This window comes from Mycteria americana, chromosome 3 (assembly GCF_035582795.1).
Source record: "Mycteria americana isolate JAX WOST 10 ecotype Jacksonville Zoo and Gardens chromosome 3, USCA_MyAme_1.0, whole genome shotgun sequence".
In the NCBI taxonomy this organism is placed as follows: Eukaryota; Metazoa; Chordata; class Aves; order Ciconiiformes; family Ciconiidae; genus Mycteria; species Mycteria americana.
The window spans coordinates 5787450-5811665 of record NC_134367.1 but is presented as its reverse complement, the minus strand read 5'-3'; the positions used below and the strand labels follow the sequence as shown (position 1 = coordinate 5811665).

The 24216-nt window shown below is 42.9% G+C and overlaps 2 protein-coding genes across 2 annotated transcripts; both read right to left on the bottom strand.

Annotated features, from left to right (window-relative positions):
* Nucleotides 1–282: 282 nt before the first annotated feature.
* Nucleotides 283–9192, bottom strand: LOC142407963 (cytochrome P450 2K1-like). Its single transcript, XM_075497751.1, has 9 exons — nucleotides 9007–9192; nucleotides 7026–7188; nucleotides 5746–5895; nucleotides 5293–5453; nucleotides 4243–4416; nucleotides 3486–3627; nucleotides 2589–2773; nucleotides 2245–2386; nucleotides 283–470 (listed from the first exon to the last, which is right to left on the bottom strand). The coding sequence occupies exons 1-9, from the start codon at nucleotides 9190–9192 to the stop codon at nucleotides 283–285; spliced, it is 1491 nt and encodes a 496-aa protein (XP_075353866.1).
* A 2646-nt stretch (nucleotides 9193–11838) lies between these two features.
* Nucleotides 11839–20994, bottom strand: LOC142407962 (cytochrome P450 2K4-like). The gene is made up of 9 exons (XM_075497750.1): nucleotides 20417–20994; nucleotides 18959–19121; nucleotides 17344–17493; nucleotides 16088–16248; nucleotides 15250–15423; nucleotides 14037–14178; nucleotides 13682–13866; nucleotides 13303–13444; nucleotides 11839–13064 (listed from the first exon to the last, which is right to left on the bottom strand). Exons 1-9 carry the CDS (start codon nucleotides 20600–20602, stop codon nucleotides 12877–12879), a joined length of 1491 nt encoding a protein of 496 aa, XP_075353865.1. The 5' UTR covers nucleotides 20603–20994; the 3' UTR covers nucleotides 11839–12876.
* Between the last annotated feature and the right edge of the window lie 3222 nt (nucleotides 20995–24216).

Sequence of the window (24216 nt, the reverse complement as noted above, 5' to 3'; positions counted from 1 at the left end):
ACATTACCAAGTGAAAATTGAAGAAAGAATGTGGAAGATGAGGGTCTGTATTGTTTAGCTCAGACTAGGTGATCTAATAGGTTAATCCATGAGTCATCAATTAGTCCACACTTCTGGTCCACTTCTGCCCTCCCCCAATAAATAAAAAATAAAAGAACACCACTTTGTTTTAGAAGTACTGGAAACCTTCATTAAGATGTAGTTATCCAAAGAATTAAGAAAGCAGATATCATGAAAAAGTAATGTAAACGTTTTGGAAACAAATTGATGCTGATTAGAGCTCTACAAACGTGTTACAGCACACATTTTATAGGGTTTGGGGATGACGTTAAATGAAATAGCAGGGCTGAGGTCCAGGTCTGAGATGGAAACTCCAGGGGGAGGGTGGAAGGTGAACCTCTGCAGGAGGCTGGTGAAGAAGAGGAAGAGCTCCATTTTCGCAAGAGTCTCACCGGCGCAGATCCTCCGCCCTGGAACAAAATGCAGACCGGCCATAAGAAAGTCAGTGGGAGCTGCTTCTTTAATAGTTGGAAGAAATAAAAACCTCTGAGAAGCTCTTATTGTGAGGAAAATCAGTGGGAATCCAGAACACTTGAAATGTCGTATCCTAGCTATGAATAAAGAACACAGTAGCTCTTAGAAGTCTATTGAGTACAAGAATCACCTGAGAGACAGGATACTTGGTCTTCAGAGGTATGATATCAAAGCTACCTGGTGATTTTTTTTTCTTTACCTTTGCCTTAATGCTTGCATTTGGGGAGAAATGTATGGAAATGCAATCTGAATTCCTTAATTCCAGTTTTCAATAAAATTTGTATTTTTCTTCATTTTCAGATTTTTCCTCTACTTGGTTCAATTTTTGGATCCCAGACCCACTTTGGCTGGTTTAGTCTAGACTTTGGCTCTATTAGTCTAGTCACAGGCAATTTTTTATACTGAAATCTGTCAGAAAAGACCTTGGAGACTCAGATGCTGGCTAGAGTGGGACTGAGGAGGAAAGTGGTGGAGATATTCTATGGAGCTCCTAATATAAGCCTTTCTTCAAAAGTGCTGTGAATAAACATTTTTCTCAGTCCTGGTCAAATTCAGTGGCTTGTAAACTGCCTTAATCAGAGCATGATGATTCAAGGCTAGAACTAACAAAAACTTGAACTAAGATTTGATTTTAACTCCCTTGTATGACAGAAACTGGAAAAGGAGCTATTGCATGGCTGTGCAAATAAGCCCTCTAGGGAATGCCCAGACCTGACACTCCCTGGATTTCTGGCTTTCAGCCAGAACATCTAGACTTAAATCTGAAAAGAAGGCCTGTCAATTGGAAGTATCATAAGTCCTTCTATGAAAAAAGTTATTTGCTATATGTTGGATAGTGAGTATGACAAGAAAAAACCTTATTCAAATATCATGCAGAATTAAAAATACACAAATAGGGTCTATAAAAAATGCAGAGTGTTGTGGAGATGATAGACAAGTTAGCCAGAGGCTGATGTATAGGAACTCAACTGAGCAATGACAGAGCCTGCAAAGCATGAGAAATGCCAGAGAAGGAGCAGTCATCGTGGGGGTCCGAATCTTCCATGCTTTGGTGCATGGTGCAGGTGTGTAAGCTGAGGTGAACGTCACACTCTGTGGAAATCTCAAAAGGCAATCCCCTTCTATCCTTTGATTTTACACAGAATTTGGGGTTTTATATAAGGCAACTCCTATTTGTTGGCACAGTATGTGAAGTCTTGATCCCAGGCGACATTATTCGTGACTTTTAAAAAAGGGACATGCAAAAATGAAACGTGGTTCCCCAGAAAGACACAGAAGCCACCTTTCCTGTGTGCTTTGTGTGTGGTCATGGACAATGCAGCTGGGTATGGTAAGGGTCAGAGACAAGCCCAGGCCATAGAGCAGTTGTGGGCTACAGTTCATAATGCAGAAATGAGTTATCTAAACCATCGTGGAATTTGCTGAAAACGTCCCTCCTACTTAAGAAGGCACTACAAATTCTCGTTTATAATCATTGAATATTAACTGAGAAACCAATAACATCCAGAGGCTGGAGGAATTAGCAGACATTTGTGAGTACTCTCTCTTATCAGAGGTGTGTCCTGAGAAATCTGTGAAATATGGGTTGTGAAAAGGTCCCATGAAAAAGACGGTGTGGAAGCCAGGCTTCAGTAACAACAAACCCTGGTACCAGTAGTTCTTATCTAAGATCGATACTTGCAACAGCAGTAAATGGAAAAGAGAAGGCACCTGCTGAAAAAGGCATGAAAGCATCTTTCTTCACAAATTTTCCATTGGCGTCAAGAAAGTGCTCGGGATAGAACACGTCTGGTTTCTCCCACTGCGATTTGTCTTGCAGGACAGAGGTCAGTAAGGGGATGATGTAGGTTCCCTGCAAAATAAGACAGTGGAATTAATCCCTGGGCAAATATTGTGGTGGCAGTAATGGCAATAACACTTCAAGATTGTCAGCCTGGAGAAAGAGATTATTCTGACTGCTGTTATGTGACTTCATTAGAGAGTTCATGTTTATCATATTAACCAGGTTTGCGAAAGAAGAAATGCTGAAAGAAACAATCCTGTAGGCACCTCACCTTGGGAATGAAATAGCCTTTGAGAGTGACATCTGCAGCAGTCTCATGAGGCAAATCCAATGGCAGGATATTAGCAAACCTCTGAATTTCATGGATGACAGCATCCGTATATGGCATCTGAGTTCGATGCTCGATCCGTGGGGGGTTTGACCCTATCACTTGTTCTATCTCTTCTTGGACCTTTCCTGAGGAAAGAATCAACTCTAAGAAGGAGACAAGGACTCATTCACCCCTGAGACATACTGTGCTTTACTGATATAAAGTATAAAAGACCTTGAGTGAAAACCATAAATTCTACCAAAATCTTTTTTTCCTTTCAGAAATAATGGGAAGTGGACAGCACTACGGTGCTTGAGTATTTCTTTACCAATAAGAAATCTAAATACTTGTATTCTTCTGCCCTCTCTTCTGCCTAAAGTTTCTTGCTCTGACCAAGAAGTGTCTCAAAAACCCCACCTGACTCCTAACCACCCTGTATCATAAACTGGAATGGGGATGTCAGACAAAGGGCAATTCCCTGTATCTTCTCAGGTATTTAAAGCCTCGGTACAGTCCATTTAACATCTGCACAGGCCTTCAGTTTATCAACAGCCTGTTTCTGAGGGAAACCTGGAACAATTTCTTGGCCAACACAGGACAGCTCTCTTCTTTTTAATTAATGAGATTTTACTGAGCAAGGACCTGGCCCATATGAACTCTTTTTATAATCTACTGATAGGCTGACTAGTGTGCCCCTCACTGGGTCTCAACCACAGGGCACAGCAATACCTAGATAATAATTAGCTGGAAATCTTGACTTTTTGTAACTTAGTGCATTAACAGATATATTGACCCTCCAGGTTCCTGTTCAGTTCCTAATGAACTGAGTGTAACAGCATCTGTCATAAAACCACTTACTCTGAATTTCAGGGTACTTTAGCATCAGCAGAAAGCTCCAGTTTAGTGTGGTGGAAATTGTCTCAACACCAGCAGTAAACAAATTGCTCACCAAGCTTTGCAAGTTGCCCTTATGGAAATACCCGTTGGTAGTGGATTTCTCCTGAAAGAAGTGGTTGAGATAAAAGGATGAAAACTTAAAGCTTTCCATGTGAAAATGCAATTTATGTAGCTAAACATTTACGAAGAAATAAATCTATATTTTAAAAAAGTGTGGCAGACAAAGAAGAACTTTGGCCTTGTACCTGGAGAATAGTGTTGACGTAGGTTTCATGTTTTCCATGATCTCTGCGTTTACTGGGGCCAGCTTCAAAGAGAGCTGGTTTCTCTATGAAGAAGCTAACCCAGATATATCAGAGACCCCAAATAAGGATCCCAGTAAAGCCCAGGTAGTGCTTTTGTTCTGTAATGCATTATGTTTTTGAAAGAGCCAGAAGGGCTAGGACAACAGAGAGAGCAGATAAAAAGATGCAGCCTCTGTAAATATATTGATACAGTCTGAAGAAAAGTGTAAATAAGGATAAATGTTTGCTGATTAAAAGGGTTTGGAACTGCAACAGAGTGAAATATCTGTTCAACTCTACCAGTTTGTTATATGTGTTTTGTCAAAGATAGATTCCCTAAAGAAATATAGCTATAATTATAGGGACTGAAAGGAAATTGTAAACGCCTTCATATAACCATAAAAGTTGGAATAAATGAGAAAAGATTCAGTTACCTCCTGCTGTTTAACCAGGAAAGCATCAATAAAACTTCTTCGATCATTTTTGTCCAGGGTTTTGAGACATTCTACAAAATTAACTTGCACATAAGCATGGAATTCGTCTCTGTTTTGGAGAAGAGTTTTGTTAGCCCTTAGGAGGAATCCAAGGTGTGGGAAGATGTTGTATATCTGCAAGAGTGAAAGATGTCAGAGAGAATTTACCAGCCAGAGGTCTGAAAACACTACAGAAACAAATTAATAATATTGTGCCCATTTTGCAGATACAAAAACAAAGACTTAACATTAATATTTTGTTCTTTAGAACATGAAAAAGTGACTGGAAGAATTCATGGTAGAAAATCCATCAAGGACCACTGAGTACATGGCAAACTCTCAGCCCCAAATCAATATTTTGCAGGAGTAGTGTAGATGTCAGACTAAAACACCTGCACCTTTTCACCAGGGAGGTGGAAATGTTGGCCAGCAACTTTTTTTATTGTTTTAGCCAGCTCTTCCGCTAACTTTTTTTTTCTGTTTCAAAGCCTAAAGGAACAGAAGTGAATCTGGTGTGCGGCAGCATTGCATGTGAGTATTAGAGAGTATTTATTACTCATTGAGACATTTCAGTGTACTGGAAGCATGGGAAAATAGATTTTGTATCAGGGCTCCTTGTGCAGGTAGACCACATACTCTATAGCTTCTCCCTGCCCCATATTCTGAGAGTGTACTGTTTTGCCTGGTCACTGTATGTGAACCATACAGTGAACCATATTTTGGCAGGGGGAATGCTGAGCTTGCTCTTCATGCACTATACGGTCTGATTTTTTCAGTCCAGCGCTATTCAAACTGTAGCTTAAGTATGTTTTTGAGAGACTGGGGGTTTGATTGTTGGCTTCAAGATTCCCAGACTGTCTCTCAAGCTTTGTTTTGCCCCAGAAAGTGCTTGTAAACCTATTATCTCTCAGAGTCTCAGATTTTTCTGTTTAATAGAAACAATTGACTACCAGTATGACTATGTTCCTATGGCATCCAGTGGAACAGAAACATAAAAATGTTTATCATTACCGTAACCAAAGGGTGCCCAGCAAGCCTCATGCTTTCATTGGTCAAATGTAGAAGTCTCACAAATCTGGAGTCTTTGTAGTCAAATCGTTTTCCAAGTAATATTGACACAATTATGTTAGCAACTGCTGCATTAATTATTTTACTGGCATCAAAGGGCTTTCCTATACAATGAACAAAAGAATATATTACATTGTGGCAAGAGATGTAATTTGTAAATATAAATTTAATACTAATTATTGCTATTTATTTGTTATGATTGATTGCTATTACTGGTTATTTTTCAATGTTAGAATACCATGCCAAGACACAAAAATGCTGGAAGAGCCAAATTCATCAAATTGATTCAGTCTGAAGTACATTTCTTAAAAAGGTCTGAACCTGGGAAGGTTACTGGCAAGCCTCTGGGTACTTGAACCAAACCTTAGAGGTTTGAAGAATGAACCATCTACCCACCTTCTTGTGACCCAATGGTGTCTGCCAGATACCCGTACTCCTCCACAATGCGGTCCTCAATGGCTCTTTTTCCCATTCCAAAGTCTCGTAAGGTTGTGAGAGTAAATCTTCGCATCACCTTCCAGTTTTCGCCATGAGCAAAAACAATCCCTGACACAAAGAGAACATTTGAAGGTGGCAGAAGATTTTAAATAACTAATTTGTAGACAAATAATGTAGCTATTTAGTAGCAGTCACTTTTAAAACAAGCTGAGTTACATCTGGCTGGGGAAAAAACCAATTTTCCCTTAAGTATTTTCAGGCCTCAACAATAGGTTTATGGCACAAAAAAGGAGGTTAAACTATTGAAGAAGTATTTAATCAAATCTTAAGAAGAATATATATCTCTGAGAGATACTTGTCACTGAAAGAAAGAGGGCATTGGAAATTCAAGTTCAAACCGCTTATTAAATCATACTTAGGAAGTGGAGTTGAACTAAGATCTCATATGTCTGATGATTGCAGGAGAAACCTGACTAGGCACAAATGTCTTTAAAATTTAGGTAGTGTCTTAAAACACGCTCAATCAGTTTTTTCACTGAAATTGTTACACCATGTAACTAATGACTTTAGATATATTTTTTTTGAGGAGAAAAATGAGGTGTAAAGAAAGCTTACATGCAATAATGTGATCAAAAGATGCAACTGTTAAAATGTTCGCAGAATTATTCCTGATTTTGTCCAAGGGTCTTTGGAGATGTAAATATGAAACTCTCATGCAAAATTAGAATGAAGTTTGGGTGTGAAATTCTTATTTGGAAATCCATCTCAGTATACAGTATTTCCCTTATTGAAATAAATCCCCAATTCTGTATGTGTTCCATTCTATTGTCACATCCAGATTTTAAAAGCATTATTCACTGCTTGAAATGAGAAGCAGTGGTATAATACTCATGTCAGGAAAAGGAGGTTCTATGATAAGCCCAACACAACAGAAGTCTAGAACCATATCGTGAGAACTAGAAATGCCTTCCCTGGCATGCATGCCGCTGTTCTAGATCCTGAAAGTGTAACACTATCCATTATCTGTTGCTGTGGTTATTGTTAGAGTTATGGTGGTTTTGTTGTCACTGTCAATAGTTTCAAATTTGAATAAATGCACTGAAGTCAATGAAATTGCTCCCTATTTCCAATGCCTTATATGGTCTCTGATCCAAAGTGATGTGCCAGCTTCGGCTTCATCTGTAGGAAAAAATTTTTTGAATAAGGCAAGCTGATAAGGAAAAATAAAACCAACTCACCATTTCCTCTGGTCAAATCTTCAAATATTGGGATTTTAGGTCTCTCTGCAAATGCATCTGCCTGGTTTACGAGAGCTTCCTTCACTGTCTCATACCCAGAAATCACCACTATTTTCCTTTGCCCCATCTGAACACTGAAGACTGGACCGTATACTTTTGACAGCTGTCAGAAGAAGACAACAGTGATTTACAGCTTTTACAGCTTACAAAGAAACTCCCCACCCTTTCAGTGCTGCTTATTTTCCTGTCCTGCCTCTAAGTTACTAAAACGTTAAATGTTTTCCTAAGTACAGAGAAAGAGAATTGATTTAAATAATGTGAATATGCCAGACATTATGACGGCTAATGACTAAATGGCACAGTCCGGAGTGGAGTCCTATTGCGCTAAACCGCACAGAAGTGTTAACAGCTGAAACACCAAATAAGTCAAGGATTGTGCTGGCAGCTATGTCTTCCTTCAGGAACCCCTGTAAATTCAATTTTTGACTCATGTTTTCACACTGATCTCTATGTTATTGTGTTTCTTTTGTTTACAGGCTAAATCTGTTCAAACCTTTGCTACTGTTATCGCGTAAAAAAACCCCGTGTGTTTCTGGGGCAGGATCTAGCATTAGGTAGATTCTCTCTTTTTATATATTACTAGATCCACCATGAATCTGTCTCAGAGACAATGTTTGGCCTAAGCTGGTACCTTTTTGTCTTGTACAGGCAGATTTATTTTCATATAACTCAATGTTCCTGATTCTCCTGACAATAGGAGAGGGTTTTCCTAACTGCACTTATTTTCTAGTGTGTTTGCACACAGAAACAGAAGACAAATATTTAGCATTGATATGCAAAATGTTCAGCAACTGGCAAGCAAGTCCAGCCAACTATATGAAATAACATAGCAGCAGCGACACGTGGCTGAATTAAGAGTAGCTTCTTTGATGGTGATACTGTTATCCCAGGCTGCTGTAGCTGTGGCAGAACATGATCTTTTCAAAGCGTGTTCTCCAATAAGGACTTTCCAATGCTTGCAATGGTGATGCTCAGGGTGAGCATATGGTCTCCAGTTGCATTTACACACTAAGTATGTGTGAATATTAAACTTTGAGCTAAGCTCAAGTCAGAGAACAAACCTCCTCCATTAGAATGGATTCACTGAATTACAGCCGAGACATGTTGGTTCTATTGGCCTGAGAAGAGATGGAACTTGCTTTTGCCAGCACAATTAGGCTGCATGGGATAGCTACAGTGATTTTCCAGATACTGCACCTGATTGTTTTTTTGATTTGTGGATATAACATACATACAGATACGTAGGTGCAAATATCCCTTTTAAAATCATCAGCAAGGAGGACGTGTGATTTCAATGTCAAAGTGGAAAAAACTCTAAGAAAGGAGCAGATTCGTAGAAGTCTTCTGACTAAAAATCAGGAAAGTCCTACAATAAACTAGGTAAAGAAATCACTAGAAGAAAACCAAAAGATTTATTACTTTGATTTGCTTAGATCTTTGCTGTATATTCTGGCAACTGTTGGCCCTGAATATTAAGAGTATATAGTTCTCTTCAGCTTTTGGGGAAGAAAGGAGGAAAGGGAGATGAGAAGGGTTGCTAAATCAGTGAAAGCAGGAAGCTGCAGTTGCAACCCCAGACACATCAGTCAGTGGAAGGTGGAGGGAGTTGGACCACGTATCAAAATCACTCCTTATTCAGTTACCTTTTTCTCAAAATTACCACAAAAATAAGGTGAGCACTTGTTATTAATTTGTTTAAGGCTGAAACCTAGATGCATGAAGTTGCATGGAGAAAGTATGACAATAAAGAACAAATCTCGCTGCGTTCAAAGTTCTCTGCTCAAATAACAGTCTCCTGTCCCTTGCTAAGAGTCATCTGTGGATGCAACTCGTTGGTTACAATAGGAGAAACTCTCTGACATCTTGGACTATGGGGCTTGGTGATACATGCAATTAGGGGACCAATAGAAAAGATGACTACCTGTAGATAAGTCCTGTAGGGTCTCTTCAAATCAAACAAATGCAGATTTCCAATGATAGGTAATGCTCTTGGTCCTGGGGGAGAATTCTTCCTCCAGTGGTTATTCCAGAAACCTCTCATTTTCAAAATGGATAGAAAAGTCAGGATGAGCACTAAACCAATGGAAGTGCAGCTGCTCCAGTCCATCTCTGTTCAGCCAAGTATTTGCTACAGAAGAGAAAAGAGAAAATGTGGGCTCTGGATCTCTGTCCTCCTGCAAAAGTTTCCTGTGAGAGATGTTTGTACTAGTCCATAAACCTCTTTCCTAGTGAAGGGTATGTTTTTCTTGTGATTGGTGACTGGTTTTGTTCTTTTCCCCTTGTGCTTGCTAATGAATCCCCAGTACGGTACAGACACGGGTAAATGTTTGCTAGCCAAGCATGTGTGACTGGGTGAGTGCGTAGCTCACTGTCCAAGCATCAAAGTCCAAGAACATGGAGAACAACAGGTCATCAACCTGGTGTTTGGTATAAAAGTCATAAATTCTGCATGCTCCTCAGGTTACCGATTAATTATTTTTTGTCATTAGTACAGGCACAGCCTTTATACCCTGAGAACTGAAATCAGAATGCCAATGCCCAAGTGATGAGTGCACAGAGAGTTATTTTTTTTAAAGTGCTTAGGAATTGGTATAACTTTGCTTCAATTGAATTCGCTGGGAATTTCAAATCACAGAATCACAGAATGGTTGAGGTTGGAAAGGACCTCTGGAAGTCATCTGGTCCAACCCCCCTGCTCAAGCAAGGCCACCGAGAGCCAGTTGCCCTAGACTACGTGCAGACAGTTTTTGAATATCTCCAAGGAGGGAGACTCCACAACATCCCTGGGCAACCCGTGCCAGTGCTCGGTTACTTTCACATTAAGAAAGTGTTTCCTGATGTTCAGAGGGAACCTCATGTGTTTCAGTTTTTGCCCGTTGCTTCTTGTCTTGTCACTGGACACCACTGAAAACAGCCTGGCTCTTTCTTCTTTGTACCCTTACTCCAGGTGCTTATACATACGGATAAGGTCCCCCCAAACCTTCTCTCCTCTAGGCTAAACAGTCCCAGCTCTTTCAGTGTTTCCTCATATAAGAGATGCTCCAGTCCCTTCAGCATCTTTGTGGCCCTTTGCTGGACTCCCTCCAGTATGTCCGTATCTCTTTTGTACTAGGAATCCCAGAACTGGACACAGCACTTCAGGTGTGGCCTCACCAGTGCTGAGTCGAGGGGAAGGATCACCTCCCTCAACCTGCTGGTAACACTTCCTAATGCAGTCCAGGATACCAATAGCCTTCTTTGTGGCAATGGCACATTGTTGCCTCATGTTCAACTTGGTGTCCACCAGGACCCTCAGGTCTTTTTCTGTCGAGCTGCTTTCCAAGTGGGTGACTCCCAACATGTACTGGTGCCTGAGGTTATTCCTCTCCAGGTGCAGGACTTTGCACCTCTCCTTGTTGAACTTCATGAGGTTCCTGTCAGTCCATCTCTCCAGCCTATTGAGGTGCCTCTAGATGGTGGCACAACCTTCTGGTGTATCGGCCACCCCTCCCAGTTTGGTGTCATCAGCAAACTTGCTGAGGGTACACTCTGCCTCATCATCTACATCATTAATTAAGACATTAAACAGGACTGGACTCAGAATTGACCCCTGAAGTACCTTGCTAGTTACTGGCCTCCAACTGGACTTCACACCACTGATCACTAGCCTCTGGGCCTGGCTTTTCAGCAAGTTTTCAAACCACCTCACTGTCTGCTTATCCAGCCCATACATCAACAACTTGTCTATGAGGATCTTATGGTAGATAGTGTCAAAAACCTTACTGAAGTCTAGACTTCTTGTGACTAAGACTACTTGTTGTTGTGACTAAAAAGCTACAGCAGGTGTGTGTGAGAAAGAAGTTGGAGAGGCCTAAGAGTTGCCACAGAAGGACTGGTTTGCTCAGTTCCTGCTGTGAACACAGCACTGGTTTTCTGTTCCAGGCAAGGGTGCATCCCCAGAAGCCATTTCAGGTGTGAAAGAAGATCTTTCCAGCTTTGAAGACAACATTGGCAACAGTTTCATTTGAAATGGAGAAGGATTTTTTATTTTTCCGTGCTTTTATCTTTATCATTAATATGCACATTATTCTATAGTAAACTAAATTAATTTTAACTTCCAGATAGCGTATAACCACATGGCATCACCAGAGAGCCCTCTATGCACGTGCACTGCAGTTCTGCATTGGGTGAACGTCTTATGGTTCCTTCTCTCAGGTTGAGCTGTGCAGTTATATTTCTCTGTCTGTGTGTGTATGTGTGTGTGCATTTAGGGCACTGGTGCGGGGATAAATTGTGTAATGGACCATTTTCCCTAGGCAGTTTAGATGTAGCTGTACTGGAGGTGTGCAAGGCGAAAGCCCTTGGGTTTTTGTGTGTTTGTGTCTGTGCAGATCAGTACAGTAGCTTTTGAGGTCTGGCCCGGACTCTTTCATCGAGCGTGTGGTGGGTTGACCCTGGCTGGACACCAGGTGCCCACCAAAGCTGCTCTGTCACTCACCCTCCTCAGCTGGACAGGGGAGAGAAAATATAATGAAAGGCTCGTGGGTCGAGATAAGGACAGGGAGCAATTACTGTCGCAGGCAAAACAGACTCAACTTGGGGAAATTAGTTTAATTTGTTACCAATCAAATCAGAGTAGGATAATGAGAAAATAAAAACTAAATCCTAAAACACCTTTCCCCCACCCCTCCCTTCTTCCCAGGCTTAACTTTACTCCCGATTTCCCTACCTCCTCCCCTCCAATGGTGCAGGAGGACAGGGAATGGGGGTTGCAGTCAGTTCATCACTGGTTGTCTCTGCCACTCCTTCCTCTTCACATTCTTCCCCTGCTCCAGCGTGGGGTCCCTCCCATGGGAGACAGTCCTCCATGAACTTCTCCAATGTGAGTCCTTCCCACAGGCTACAGGTCTTCACAAACTGCTCCAGCATGGGTTCCCTCCATGGGGTGCAGTCCTTCAGGAACAGACTGCTCCAGCATGGGTCCCCCATGAGGTCACAAGTCCTGCCAGCAAAGCTGCTCCAGCATGGGCTCCTCTCTCCACGGGTCCATAGGTCCTGCCAGGAGCCCTTCAGGCATCCACCTGCTCTGGCATGGGGTCCTCCATGGGCTGCAGGTGGATATCTGCTCCACCATTAACCTCCATGGGCTGCAGGGCACAGCCTGCCTCACCAGGGTCTTCACCACAGGAGCTGCAGGGGAATCTCTGCTCTGGCGCCTGGAGCACGTCCTCCCCCTCCTTCTTTACTGCCCTTGGTGTCTGCAGAGTTGTTTCTCTCACATATTCTCACTCCTCTCTCTGGCTGCAGTTGCAGTTGTGCAGCAACTTTTCCTCCTTCTTAAATGTGTTATCCCAGAGGTGCTACCACCATTGCTGATGGGCTCGGCCTTGGCCAGCAACGGGCCCATCTTCGAGCCGGCTGGCATTGGCCCTATCAGACATAGGGGAAGCTTCTAGCAGCTTCTCACAGAAGCCACCCCTGTAGCCCCCCTGCTACCAAAACCTTGCCACGCAAACCCAACACAGAGGGGAACATGCAGAGGTGTAGGGAAGGACAGAATAAAATAAACTTTGCTATCGCCCTCGTGGGATTCATCCTCACAATGACCATCACCTTCCCTTTCAAGGAGTGGCTGGAAGTCAGGACTGCCGCCTGCCGTAACGGTGGGAGAGACGCCTCCAGCTATGAGCTAAAGTGTGCTTGGGCTAAGAATACCCGACTGGATTCAGAGGTACCAAAGTTCATACGTGGGACTAGAGACACAGATATTTCATCTGGGTGTGTCAGGAAAAGGAGATGACTAAGAAAAGCCCTAGGAACGTGGCACTGCACAGACCTCATGAGTCACTGGGGGGATGGTGATCCCAATGGAGGGAGAGAGGTCTAGGTCTGAGATGGAAACTCCAGGGGGAGGGTGGAAGGTGAACCTCTGCAGGAGGCTGGTGAAGAAGAGAAAGAGCTCCATTTTGGCAAGAGTCTCTCCAGCACAGATCCTCCGCCCTGGAACAAAATGCAGACCGGCCATAAGAAAGTCAGTGGGAGCTGCTTCTTGAGGTGCCATCAGAAGAGAGGAGAGGAGAGGAGAGGAGAGGAGAGGAGAGGAGAGGAGAGGAGAGGAGAGGAGAGGAGAGGAGAGGAGAGGAGACCTCTAGGAAGAGTGTGAGAGGCCAGCTCCAATGGGAAAGGAGTCTTAGATGTCCAGTTCCCCTCAGAGCCCTAAAAACAAAATGAAAGATACCTGCTGAAAAAGGCATGAAAGCGTCTTTCTTTACAAACTTCCCCTCAGAGTCGAGGAAATGCTCAGGGTAGAAGATGTCTGGTTTTTCCCACTGGGATTTGTCTCGCAGGACAGAGGCCAGTAAGGGCACAATGTAGGTTCCCTGCAAGCCAAGGCAGAGCAGTTATTGCACTGAGGATGGTGTTGCTGTCACCATCAGTTGCTGTCACCATAAGCAAGAGTTGGAGCTCAAAACACCCACTTTATATAGGGGAGCTCCTGCCAAAGTAGCTGTGAGAACCCCAGTGTGAGTGACCATCTTGGATGCATGCAGGACTTGAAAGGGACATGTGTTGAACTGGGGATGGAGGGAAGAAAAGTAGTGCAGAAGTTGTCTCACCTTGGGAATGAAATAGCCTTTGAGGGTCACATCTTCAGTAGTCTCATGAGGCAAGTTCAATGGCAGGATATTAGCAAACCTTTGAATTTCATGGACGACAGCATCCGTATATGGCATTTGAGTTCGATGCTCGATTCGTGGGGGACTTGACCCTATCACTTGCTCTATCTCTTCTTGGACTTTTTCTGTGAAAGAAATAGGGATCATACATAGATAGATCACTTGAATGTCTCTTTCTCCTGCTAGGAATAGGGGGATGTGGAGAATTCACTTTTTGTTCAGCCCTGCTCAATGTGAAGTCACATTTGAGGTGACTGATAAGAAGGAAGCCACTGATTGCCTAGTTTCCACTTACTCTGAATTTCAGGATATTTCATCATGAGCAGAAGGCCCCAGCGCAAAGTGGTGGACGTGGTCTCCATGCCAGCTGTAAACAGATTTCTCACAACCTCAGTTAAATTTTCATTATGGAAATATCCATTGGCCTTTCCATTCTCCTGGAGGTGTGAAACAATAATAATATCAGCTGATTAAAGATTCAAGAAGGCACTTTTCCATTGGAGAATAGGGAAAAACTCTGATATGCAGACCTCAGGGAGGAGTTAAGTGTAAAGGATAAGAAGGTTTTGGGGGGATGCCTTTAGAAACCTGTTCTAAGCTGAGTTTTGAGACAGAGTGTTTGGACTGCCCATGCTGCCCACAAGAACACACATTCAAGTCAACAAGGGTCTTCAGCTTGGATAATGTCAATGATGACAAGAATGTTTTGGAAAAGAGTGAGCAGTCACTGGGGCCACCCATGTGATTCAAACATTTGCTTCAGAGTTTTTCTGCCCATGGGTCATGGAGAAGAACATCTCGCAGGATGAGATTTGTTGGGAAGCAGAATAAATTTGCTGTCAGAGCTGGGTTTTGACATGAACTCGAGGTACTGGGGACTTCGCCCCTGATGATATTGCCTTTACCTGCCACTAACATCAAGAGAGAGCCTAGAAGGGTGATTCATGTTCCCCTGTAATCCAGCAGCCAACCCATGCTTTTGCTATAGCAGACTTGGGCCAAAACCTCATGAGGCCACATAGAAGTGAGGGCTGGATACAAACACTACCACATTTTTACAAGAACTGTAAAACTAGAGTTTTGTTGAAGCAGGTAAATGAAATCTTGCGTGAGCTGGCAACTGAAACCGAGAAATATGTACGGAAGAGTCCTGGGCCTAGAGCTTTCCCTGGTCATATCTCTATGAAGGGGGATGTGAATTTAAAAAAAGAGTCGGAAATACTGGGGTACTGAAAGGAATGTTAACTACAGGTAAAGACAGCTTCTCATACTTTGCTTGCTGAAATAGTGTTTTGTATTTTCCTGATAAATTACTGGGGACACATAAAAGATGCTTGTCTGTGATCAATTTATCTCCTAGCTGATATGACTGCACAGTCTTTTAGCCTGGCCACAGTTTTTGGTAGGACTTTTGCACATGCTAGATCTCTGCTGAAGAACATTTGTTTATCTACCAAGTGTTGAAAGGTAGCTGAGGAGATTTGAAGAAGCTGCTAGGATTCAATTACCTCTTGTTGTCTCACAAGGAAAGTGTCAATGAAGCTCCTCTGGTCGTTTCTGTCCAAGGCTTTGAGATATTCTGTGAAAGTCACCTTGATAAAAGCATTGATTTCTTTTACGTTCTGAATAAAAATTTTGTGGCCCTTCAAGAGGAATCCAAGGACTGGGAACATGTTGTACATCTGCAAGATGCAGAGATAGCGAGGAAGAAAAAACAGCTGCTGAGCAGATATACCACCATTCAACAGCATATATTAAGAAAAACCCTTACAGAAATGGTGTATAGCCTTATACTCAAGATGCGATATGTTCCTTTGTCCTTTCTCCTTGGCGAACAGTGTAAAATGGTTCAAATTTATTCCCTCTTAACTGAGTATTAATCACAGTAGTTGATGATGGCCTAGAAAGTCCATGTTTGTTCATATATCCTTGACAAAATTTCCTACCTCTCCACTCCTAGAGAATTCATCCCTCCCTCTCCACACTGGTTGGAATTGGGAGTCTCAAGTTTAAGAAGCAGTTACAGGCATTCTCACACTGATTTTGACCTTGTTGTTTGTAATGGGAGATGGGAATAACGACCAACTTCTATTGCTAGGGGACACAATCCTTGTATTGTATTACATGTTGTTCAATTCTTCATAAAAGGAGGAACTTATAATTTCCCAGGCTATGCTGCTAAGCAAAATCCATAAATAGCATCAGAGGTCCACTTCCTGCCATTTCAGGGTGCATTTGTTATGTACAGATAAATGTGTTGCAATGATCAGCATTGGAGAGGTGTACCTCTATATGCCACTGTATAATCATGCTTTTGAAGAGCAATATTCAAACACTATGAATTACCGAAACCAATGGAGTTCCAAAAAGCCTGACATTTTCATTCACCAATGACAGGAGTCTTTTGAACGTGGGGTCTTCATAGTCATATCTCTTTCCAAGCAATATGGATACGATCACATTAGCAACAGCAGCGTTCATCATCAGAGTCATCTCAAGAGGCTTCCCTAGCATGGGAAAAGGAGGTGCAAACAACAAAGTCAATAGTTATTCTAATTAATTAAAGTAGCATGCAGAGGCTCAGTGAAGTCTGGGACATGATAAGCACAGAGCTGGCAGGAGGAAAGGCTCCCCCATCTCAGGGTTCGCACGTCCCTAACAGCATTTCAACAGACCAGGGACTGAATGCAAGTCTTTTGTGCTCCCCTCCTTTTTCTCCAGGACTATTGTGGCCCTGGGTCTTTGTGGCCCTTCTTCAGGCTGCTTTGTTTGTGCATACATGATCTTAAAGTCTCCTGGCATAAGGGAAACTCAGCATTGCCACTTCCCCCATCGGTGCCATCCTGGGCTGTCCCTTATCACCACTATTCTTTGAGATTTGGACTGTGTCCCTTTAGGACCTTTAGGTCCAATCTCCTAACTTAGTAGCTCTTGGTCACTCAATTTTTCCTGCTGGGGCTCTCACTTCTACAGCTTCTAGACCCCTCTGGTGCATCCCCTTTGCAGCTGGATACAGCTCCCGCTTTCAGGGGTTCAAGGTGAGGACTTGAAGCCTGAACTAGAATGATGATATAGAAATCTGTTTTTATCCCAAGTCTGCTTGGTCAAAAGAGCTACCTACTGATGTCCTGCTGTTGGTAACTGACCCTACTGAGAAATAATCTTGGACGATGCTGGTGAAATGTGTAACTGGATATTCTGCCTCCTGTTGGAAGGGGTTTCCCAGACATGTGACTTTAGGGACAATCAATTTTTTAGCATAGGTATGCAAGTCCTTGCAATAGCCTTCTGCTCTCCCAATGCCACTAAATCAATCAAAGTTGCTGCACATGGAAGAACAAATTATTCCTCTCAGATGTGCTGTTTGATGTCTGACTCCATGTTTGACTTCCAGTGCCTCAATGAATGCTTTTCATTTGCATGTCAGGCAATTGCCAGGTAGAGAGACAGAGACAGACAGCTCGTATAATCTCCTCGGAGCATGGATGCTGGAGAAAGGTAGATCTCTGAAAGAATTCAGAGACTCTTCTTCCTTGACCCTTGGCATTTTTGTAGGAGGCTTGAGGAAAATCAGAGTGTTATGAAGGTAAGATTCCCCCTACCTTTCTGTGCCTCAATGGTGTCTGCCAGGCATCTATACTCCTCTACAACACGATCCTCTATGGCCTTCTTGCCCATTCCAAAGTCTCGTAGAGTTGTAAGAGTAAATCTTCGCATCACTTTCCAATTTTCTCCATCAGAAAATATAACTCCTGAAATGGAAAATGAGAACACAGAAATAGAAATTTCATAATGAGAGCAAAGATTCCTCATCTACCCTGAATCCTGGTAAAGGTTACGCTGGCAGGAAACCTGTCAAGCTCTCAAGACAGGTTGTGTCCCCACGTAGAATCAAATAAGACAGGAAAGACATGTCGGGAGAAAGCTCTGAGGGAAGCAGCCACTGTTCTGAGTTCATGAGGTGTCTGATGTACCCTGAAACATGAGGGCTTTTGTTCAGCTTTATTTAGAACAGAGAGTTGTATTTGTGCTTCTGGGACATCACCTGGGATGAGAGCCTTTCATGAGCCTTTCCTGGATGCTCATTAACCATAGATGTGTCCCTTAGGTGAGGTGCATCTTCTCTCAAGAGCACCTGTGTTCTTACGTAGACTGTGGAGAGTAAATAAAACCTCAAATACAGGCATCTGTTTGGAAAATCTCCCCACTTGGTGGGGTAATCCCACCCCCCTAAACACTAGAAAAGCTGCAGAGAATTCTCAGTGGCATCTGCAGAGAAGTTTTGGTCAAGCTGCTTTGATGGTGCTGCTATTTACGGTCCATGCACTTAGCATGCTCTCTTGTTCTTGCTTAGAGTCTTGGTCAAGAAACTGTCCCTAGCAAGGAAAGAAAACATTTGCAGATAGGTTGGCGTTTAACAATACATTGGTTACTCAGAGCTGGTCACAAGATACAAATGCGCTCACCCTTGCTTTCCTGTCAGAAGATAACAATCTCTCATGTCCCTACTTCCATGTATCCCATCAATGTTTATGGGAATCGAAAGATCAGGTTCAGGGTCTAACACCTGTGGAGGGTGAAATTTGCACCAGAAGGACTCAGAGCAAGAGTGAGCTCCCTCTGGGGAAGCAAACTAAAGGCTTGGGTAATTGTTTATTCTCTCTTAAAGAGAAATTTATTTTCAAATGTCAATTGAACTGGAAAATTTAAAATAAGCATACAGTAATAGCAATCTCACAAGAAGTATTTGGAGATAGTGCTGCTGATGTAGTAGACACTTCTCTGCCAGCTTGTATTGGGTTTATGTGGCAAGGTTTTGGTAGCTGGGCAGCTGCAGGGGTGGCCTTTGTGAGAAGAGATGGGGAGATGCCCCCATGCCAGCTCCTCAACATGTCATCTCTAAAGGAAGCCTCAGCTGCAGATTCAGACCTCTAAATTACGTGCTTATGTGTAAATTAAGAATATGATCGCTCCTTATCCCTGATGAATATCAGGATATTCATCTGATGAATATTCCTGATGAATATTCAGGATTATTCATGAATATTCCTGATGAATATTCAGGATAACCACACGTTATTCAATTTCCCTCTCATTTCCAGTGCCTCGCATGCTTAGCAAAACAAAGTGAGACGTTCTTCATTCTCCCCTCCATGGAGAAAGTCCCATTTTTCTTTGCATAATGAAGGTGTATGGGGAACAGAAGAGCACACTCACCTTTTCCTTTTCCTGTTTCTTCAATGACTGGTATTTTAGGTCGCCCTGCAAATGCATCCGCCTGGTTCACCAGAGCTTCCTTCACTGTCTCATATCCTGAGAGCACCACCACTTTCCTTAGTCCCATCTGAATGCTGAAGACTGAGCCGTATGTTTTGGATAGCTAGTGGGATGAAAGGGGACAATAAAAGGTGATTTTCAGATGATTTTCAGCAAGTGCAAAATACTTGTTTTTCAGCAGGTTTAATGTTCTCTTTTCTGCATGACATAAGCGTTTCATTCACTGTCCAAAATGTGGAGAATTTGTCATACAAATGTTTGGGCTCTTATGAAGAAAAAGAATCACAATGGGGTCTGTAATCCTCTGTTAGGTATTTGAGTAACAGACTTTTAGAGGGGCTAAAGGAAAGGCTGAAAAGCAGAGAGGCTTGCCCCTGTGTTCCTTTGAAGAGACAAACGGAAAGTCAATTTCTCAGAAATCGTGGCAAAACCTGTTCAGTTCCTGGTATACAAATCTGGGGAGGTAGAAATCAGCTGGAATCATGACTAACAGCTCTTAAATAGTTTGGATTTATGCCTTTAGGTACATCTGGAGTTACTGCCTTTAGTGACAAGGTGCGAGAGCTGCAGCCACAACCAGGCAGGAATAGACCGCATGGCTCACATGGGAATGAAATCCAGGAAAGCTGGTTAAGAATGGCTTCATTTTGAGTTATGAGGTAACTGTGTCCACTACACAGAATCTGTAGGTAACTTTTGATTGAGAAGTTGCGAACTCATAGGGAATATGTTGGAAATGTTCCCCAACCCAGAAGGAGACCAGTTTTCAAGGTGGTGGTACATCAGGGTACAAGAACTGTCTGAAACTCTTAGGTTTGCTGTTCACGGCTTTGAGAAGTAGTGCTGTGAGAGGACCCCAAAAATCATCTGACTGTCACACACCATCTTCCCTGAAGTCCTGGAGATTAGTGCCACCAGATTTGAAAGAATAAGCAGTGTTCTTTTGTCTCCTACTTTGCTTTGGGAAACCAGGAAAGTTCCTCCTTCATGACAAGGATGAAGGGAGAGCATCAAGAAGCTGTTTTCTGCCAGTTCCCTGATGGCTGAGTCCACCAAACAGCCTCCAGAAAGTTCTGGTCTCCTCCCTAAATGTTTCAGCAGCGGTGGAAGTTCCTGGTGGAAGTTCCTGCAGTAACTGTAAGGCCCCTCTCTTCTAGTTACCCTTGTCTGGAGAACCCCAGCATTTCCTGTGTTCCACAGAAATAGGTCAATTCTCTTGATGTGGCTGGAAGTCAGTTCCCCTGCACTAACACAAGATCATGTGATTGGAAGAGCAGTAACTGCAGATAATTCATTCTGATGCCTTTGCATCTACCTGTCGACAGAAAAATTTGTACCCCTTTTGGGGGGTCGGTGATTGCCTTAGAGAGCTCTAAGAAAAGGAACAACAGAAGTTACCTCTAGCATTGTCAGGTAAGGTCTCTTCAGATCCATGATGTGCAGATTTCCAATGATGGGTAAAGGCCTGGGTCCTGGGGGAAAGTTTTCTCTTGCGTGGCTCTTCCAGACATGTTGTCTTTTCAGAATCAGCAGGAGAATGAGTATAAACAGTAACCCTACAGGAACAAGATTGACCCAACCCATTGTGTTTCAGCAAAGGCTTAGCTGAGAAGATGAAAATTCAGGCAGAGAGTAATCTCCTGTCAGAAGTTAAGAGTTTCAAGCATTAATGGCACTTCTACACATAGAGAGATATGAGCTTCACCTCTAAGAAATGGTAGAAATGCCTGTCTGGGGTTTTACACTTGGAGGATCCTACTAGGCACTTTCACCACTGTGTGTGCTCACTTTACCCTGTGCTGGTTACTATTTAATGGGTGATGTCTAAACTAGCCCTGTGCATTGGCAGAGATGTCTGTGGGCATAAGTCCAATTTAGAAACAGCAGCTCCAACACTGCCTTGAACTTTGAGACCAGGAGGAGGTGGGAGAAGAAGGAAGAGGTTCCACTGGTTGCTCAGGCTTTCCCTTCTCTCTTTATGGAAGATGTTGGGTATGCCAGGTCTTGACAAGAGCAGAAGTTCAGCTGACTAGGGATCTGAGACAGTTGTGAAGATTCCTCTTGAGTAACCTGAATGTGGATTTATGGCCTTGAGGCACTATGGGTCCTATAGTGGAAAGCTGCATGGATCAGAAGTGCTCAAGAGAGGAAGAACTCAGTGGCAAGCTCCTTCGAGCTAGCTGAATAATTTGTTGTGGCACACACATCTCTGTTCTAGCAGGAGTTCAAGCAGAGTGAAATGTAGGGTCAGACTGATCTGGCCAAATCCTGAGGTCTGTGTTGATCCGATAGCCTCAACTTCCTTGAATGTGAATAGAGGGCAAGGAGCACCTTCTCTTCCAAAACCAGATGCTGAAACTGGTCAGATAATCCATGTCTTACATGTTCCTGATTTTCACATAATGGTTGAGACTGGAAGGGAACCTTGGAGGTCATCTGGTCCAACTCTGCTGCTCAAGCAGGGCAACCTAGAGCCAGTTGTACAGTAGGACCTGTATCTTCAGCTGTGGCAACTGGCTTTGACATCCAGCTATAACCATTTCAGGAAGAGAGGCGGAGAGAAGAGCTTGTATGATTATCTCTGAATGGGGAGCCAAAGCTGAGGGGAAAGTTGAGAAAAGATGGCCTGTGTTGGTTGAGGAAAGAGGGCTGAAGTACAGTCTGACTTGTGTGTCTTAGAGTCTAAGAGAGTGAGCAGCAGAGAAAGAAGTGTTAAAAGAAGAAGCCATGGAGAAGAAACCATCCAGGGCTTTCATTGAGACTGACCAGAGAAGATGAGCCACAGCCTTCAGAACAGTGTTTGGAAGAGCTTTCTAGTAGAAGTGTAGAGCACTGAATTATACGTGACCTTGAGGCAAGAACATGAAGGCTGTGTGAGGTGAGGTGCCCAGGCTTAGCCCCTTGTCCTTGACTCTTTAAAGTGTCAGGATCCCTGAAGAGATGTGACCAAAGGCAGAGGAGAGGAGTCAGCCCCCTCAGGGGATGGGTGCGCAGGGATCTAGACGAAAAGAGCATGGGCACCTGTCCGGGAGCCTTGAAGAGGAGCAAGCCTGCTCTTGTACCAGCTTGCCCTGAGTCTGCTGCTGCCCCTGGGGTCTCTAGAGGAAAGACCAGAACATTTCACCTACCTGGAAAGTGTCCTGGAAAAAGTCCAGGGCCTATGTCCAGCTGTGCGCCAGTTGGCTTGTTTCTACTCCACCTCCCCAAAGGAGGTAAAAAGGCACTAAGAATATAATTATTTCCACATATATCTGGGATTTAACTATTAACGAAGAATGAATCCGATACTGACTCTTGAGATATGAAAGGAAGCAGCAATTCTGAGTTGTTTCCCAAGAGACGGGCCCAGGGTTAGGTCTGTGCAGAGTTTCAGAACAAGCAGAGCTTTTACCTGCCTGTACAAGACTCTCCAAGTTACTGGAAGGACACTGGGGAAACTGGACACGTCTCTCGAAATGCAGTGGGAGAAGGCGGTAACTCCTCTCACCCCGTTGCCCTTGCCTGCTCAGTCCTGCTGATTTCCTCCAGCAGGTCTCCGGTTCCTGCAGTGCTGGCAGGTAGTGAGTGAGCTGAGCAGGGTGAGATTGTCACAGACATGAGTGACAGGCTGTGAGAGTTTCTTCCCTGCTTGAGAAAATTTCCCCTTGGCCTTATTTTGAAGTGGAGATTCAAGATCCTGCTTTGGGCCAATATTCGTGGCTCCTCCAAGGTCTGACAGGCAGTGTCTCTAGACACACGTCGTGAATGAGTTGAGTTGTTTCTAAAGTGTTTGTTAAGTTTATGATAGTGAAATACTTCACTGCTCTATGGCGTTTTACATGATGCATGAGGACAACTAGGCCAGGTTCTTTTAGGAACAGAAGAAAATTCTTGTGGTGCTTAGTCATCTCAGTGAGCAAGACTCAGTAGAGCAAGAATCATTCTTTTCACTGTCCCAATTCTCCTCACCTAACATGAACTCAAGAAAAAAATACCCAAAGTGGATGCAGACATAGGCATCATTGGCCAACTGGGGGATGTGGTCACATTAGCTATGTCACTCATAATAGAGTAGGCATCTTCGTATCTTTGAAGATAATGCTGGAGACAGTTTGATTCTAAAGTGGGAAAGTTGTTTGTTTTGTTTTTTTTTTTTTCTTTAAGAGTTCAGTGGATCTCATTAATATGCATACTATTCTGAAGAAAATTAGTTCTTAGTTCCAAGTATAGGATTTCTTCTGGTATTCTTCAACATGTTTGCACAGTAGTTCTGAATCAGGACAACATCTATCATTTTCTTGCAGTAGGTTGTACTAGTATTTGTGCACATCTTTCTGTGTGTGTCTGTATTTGGAGGAATGTGTAAAGAACCAAGGTCTGCCTTGAACACCAGGGAAGAGAAAGTGTTGTTGTGTGGGTATGGGATCTGTGCAGTCCTAGGGACTGATCCCTGGGCTGTTTGCTTGATGAGAAGATGCATAGGTGTAGGGACACATATGTAGCAGTGGACTGTTAATATGTTTTGTACTGAATGTGTACATCTTTTGTTTCTGAGTCAAAAATACATCTGAGAAAAGCTCTAAGAAGGTGGTATAGAGTAGACCTTGTAACGCTTTAGGTAGATGGAAAACCCAATGGAGGAGAAGAGGTCCAGGTCTGAGATGGAAACTCCTAGGGAAGGGTGAAAGGTGAACTTCTGCAGGAGGCTTGTGAAGAAGAGGAAGAGCTCTCTTTTGGCAAGAGCCTCACCATACATACTTTGCGAAGAGATTGATCCCAGTGAGAGAGAAAGAAGACTCTGTGTCCCTAAGAAATATCAAGAAATACAATTGATCATCTGATCATTTAATTCATGCATTTAATCAGCAACAGATTTGAATACAAATGTTCAAAGAAATTTTGTACGCAAATGTTCAGTAACTGGCTTTAAAATAAATTTGCCTTTCAGTAATGAAATATGAAGATATTACTCTGAAAGAGGTAGTGCTGAATATCTGTAAGACAGTCTTCAAAGTTATGATCATCTACTGGTGTTTTGGAAAAGGGCTGAGCGTCAATAAGCTTGACCTTTGGTTACTTTAAATAAGAAATAATTGCTAATAAGGGGAATTAATAATAAAATAAGTGTTTATTTTTTTAAGTCCAATTCTTGTTTCCCTTCATTAAAATTTAATCTATCTGTATTTAATTTCTTTCAAAAAAAAAAAAAAAGAAAAGAG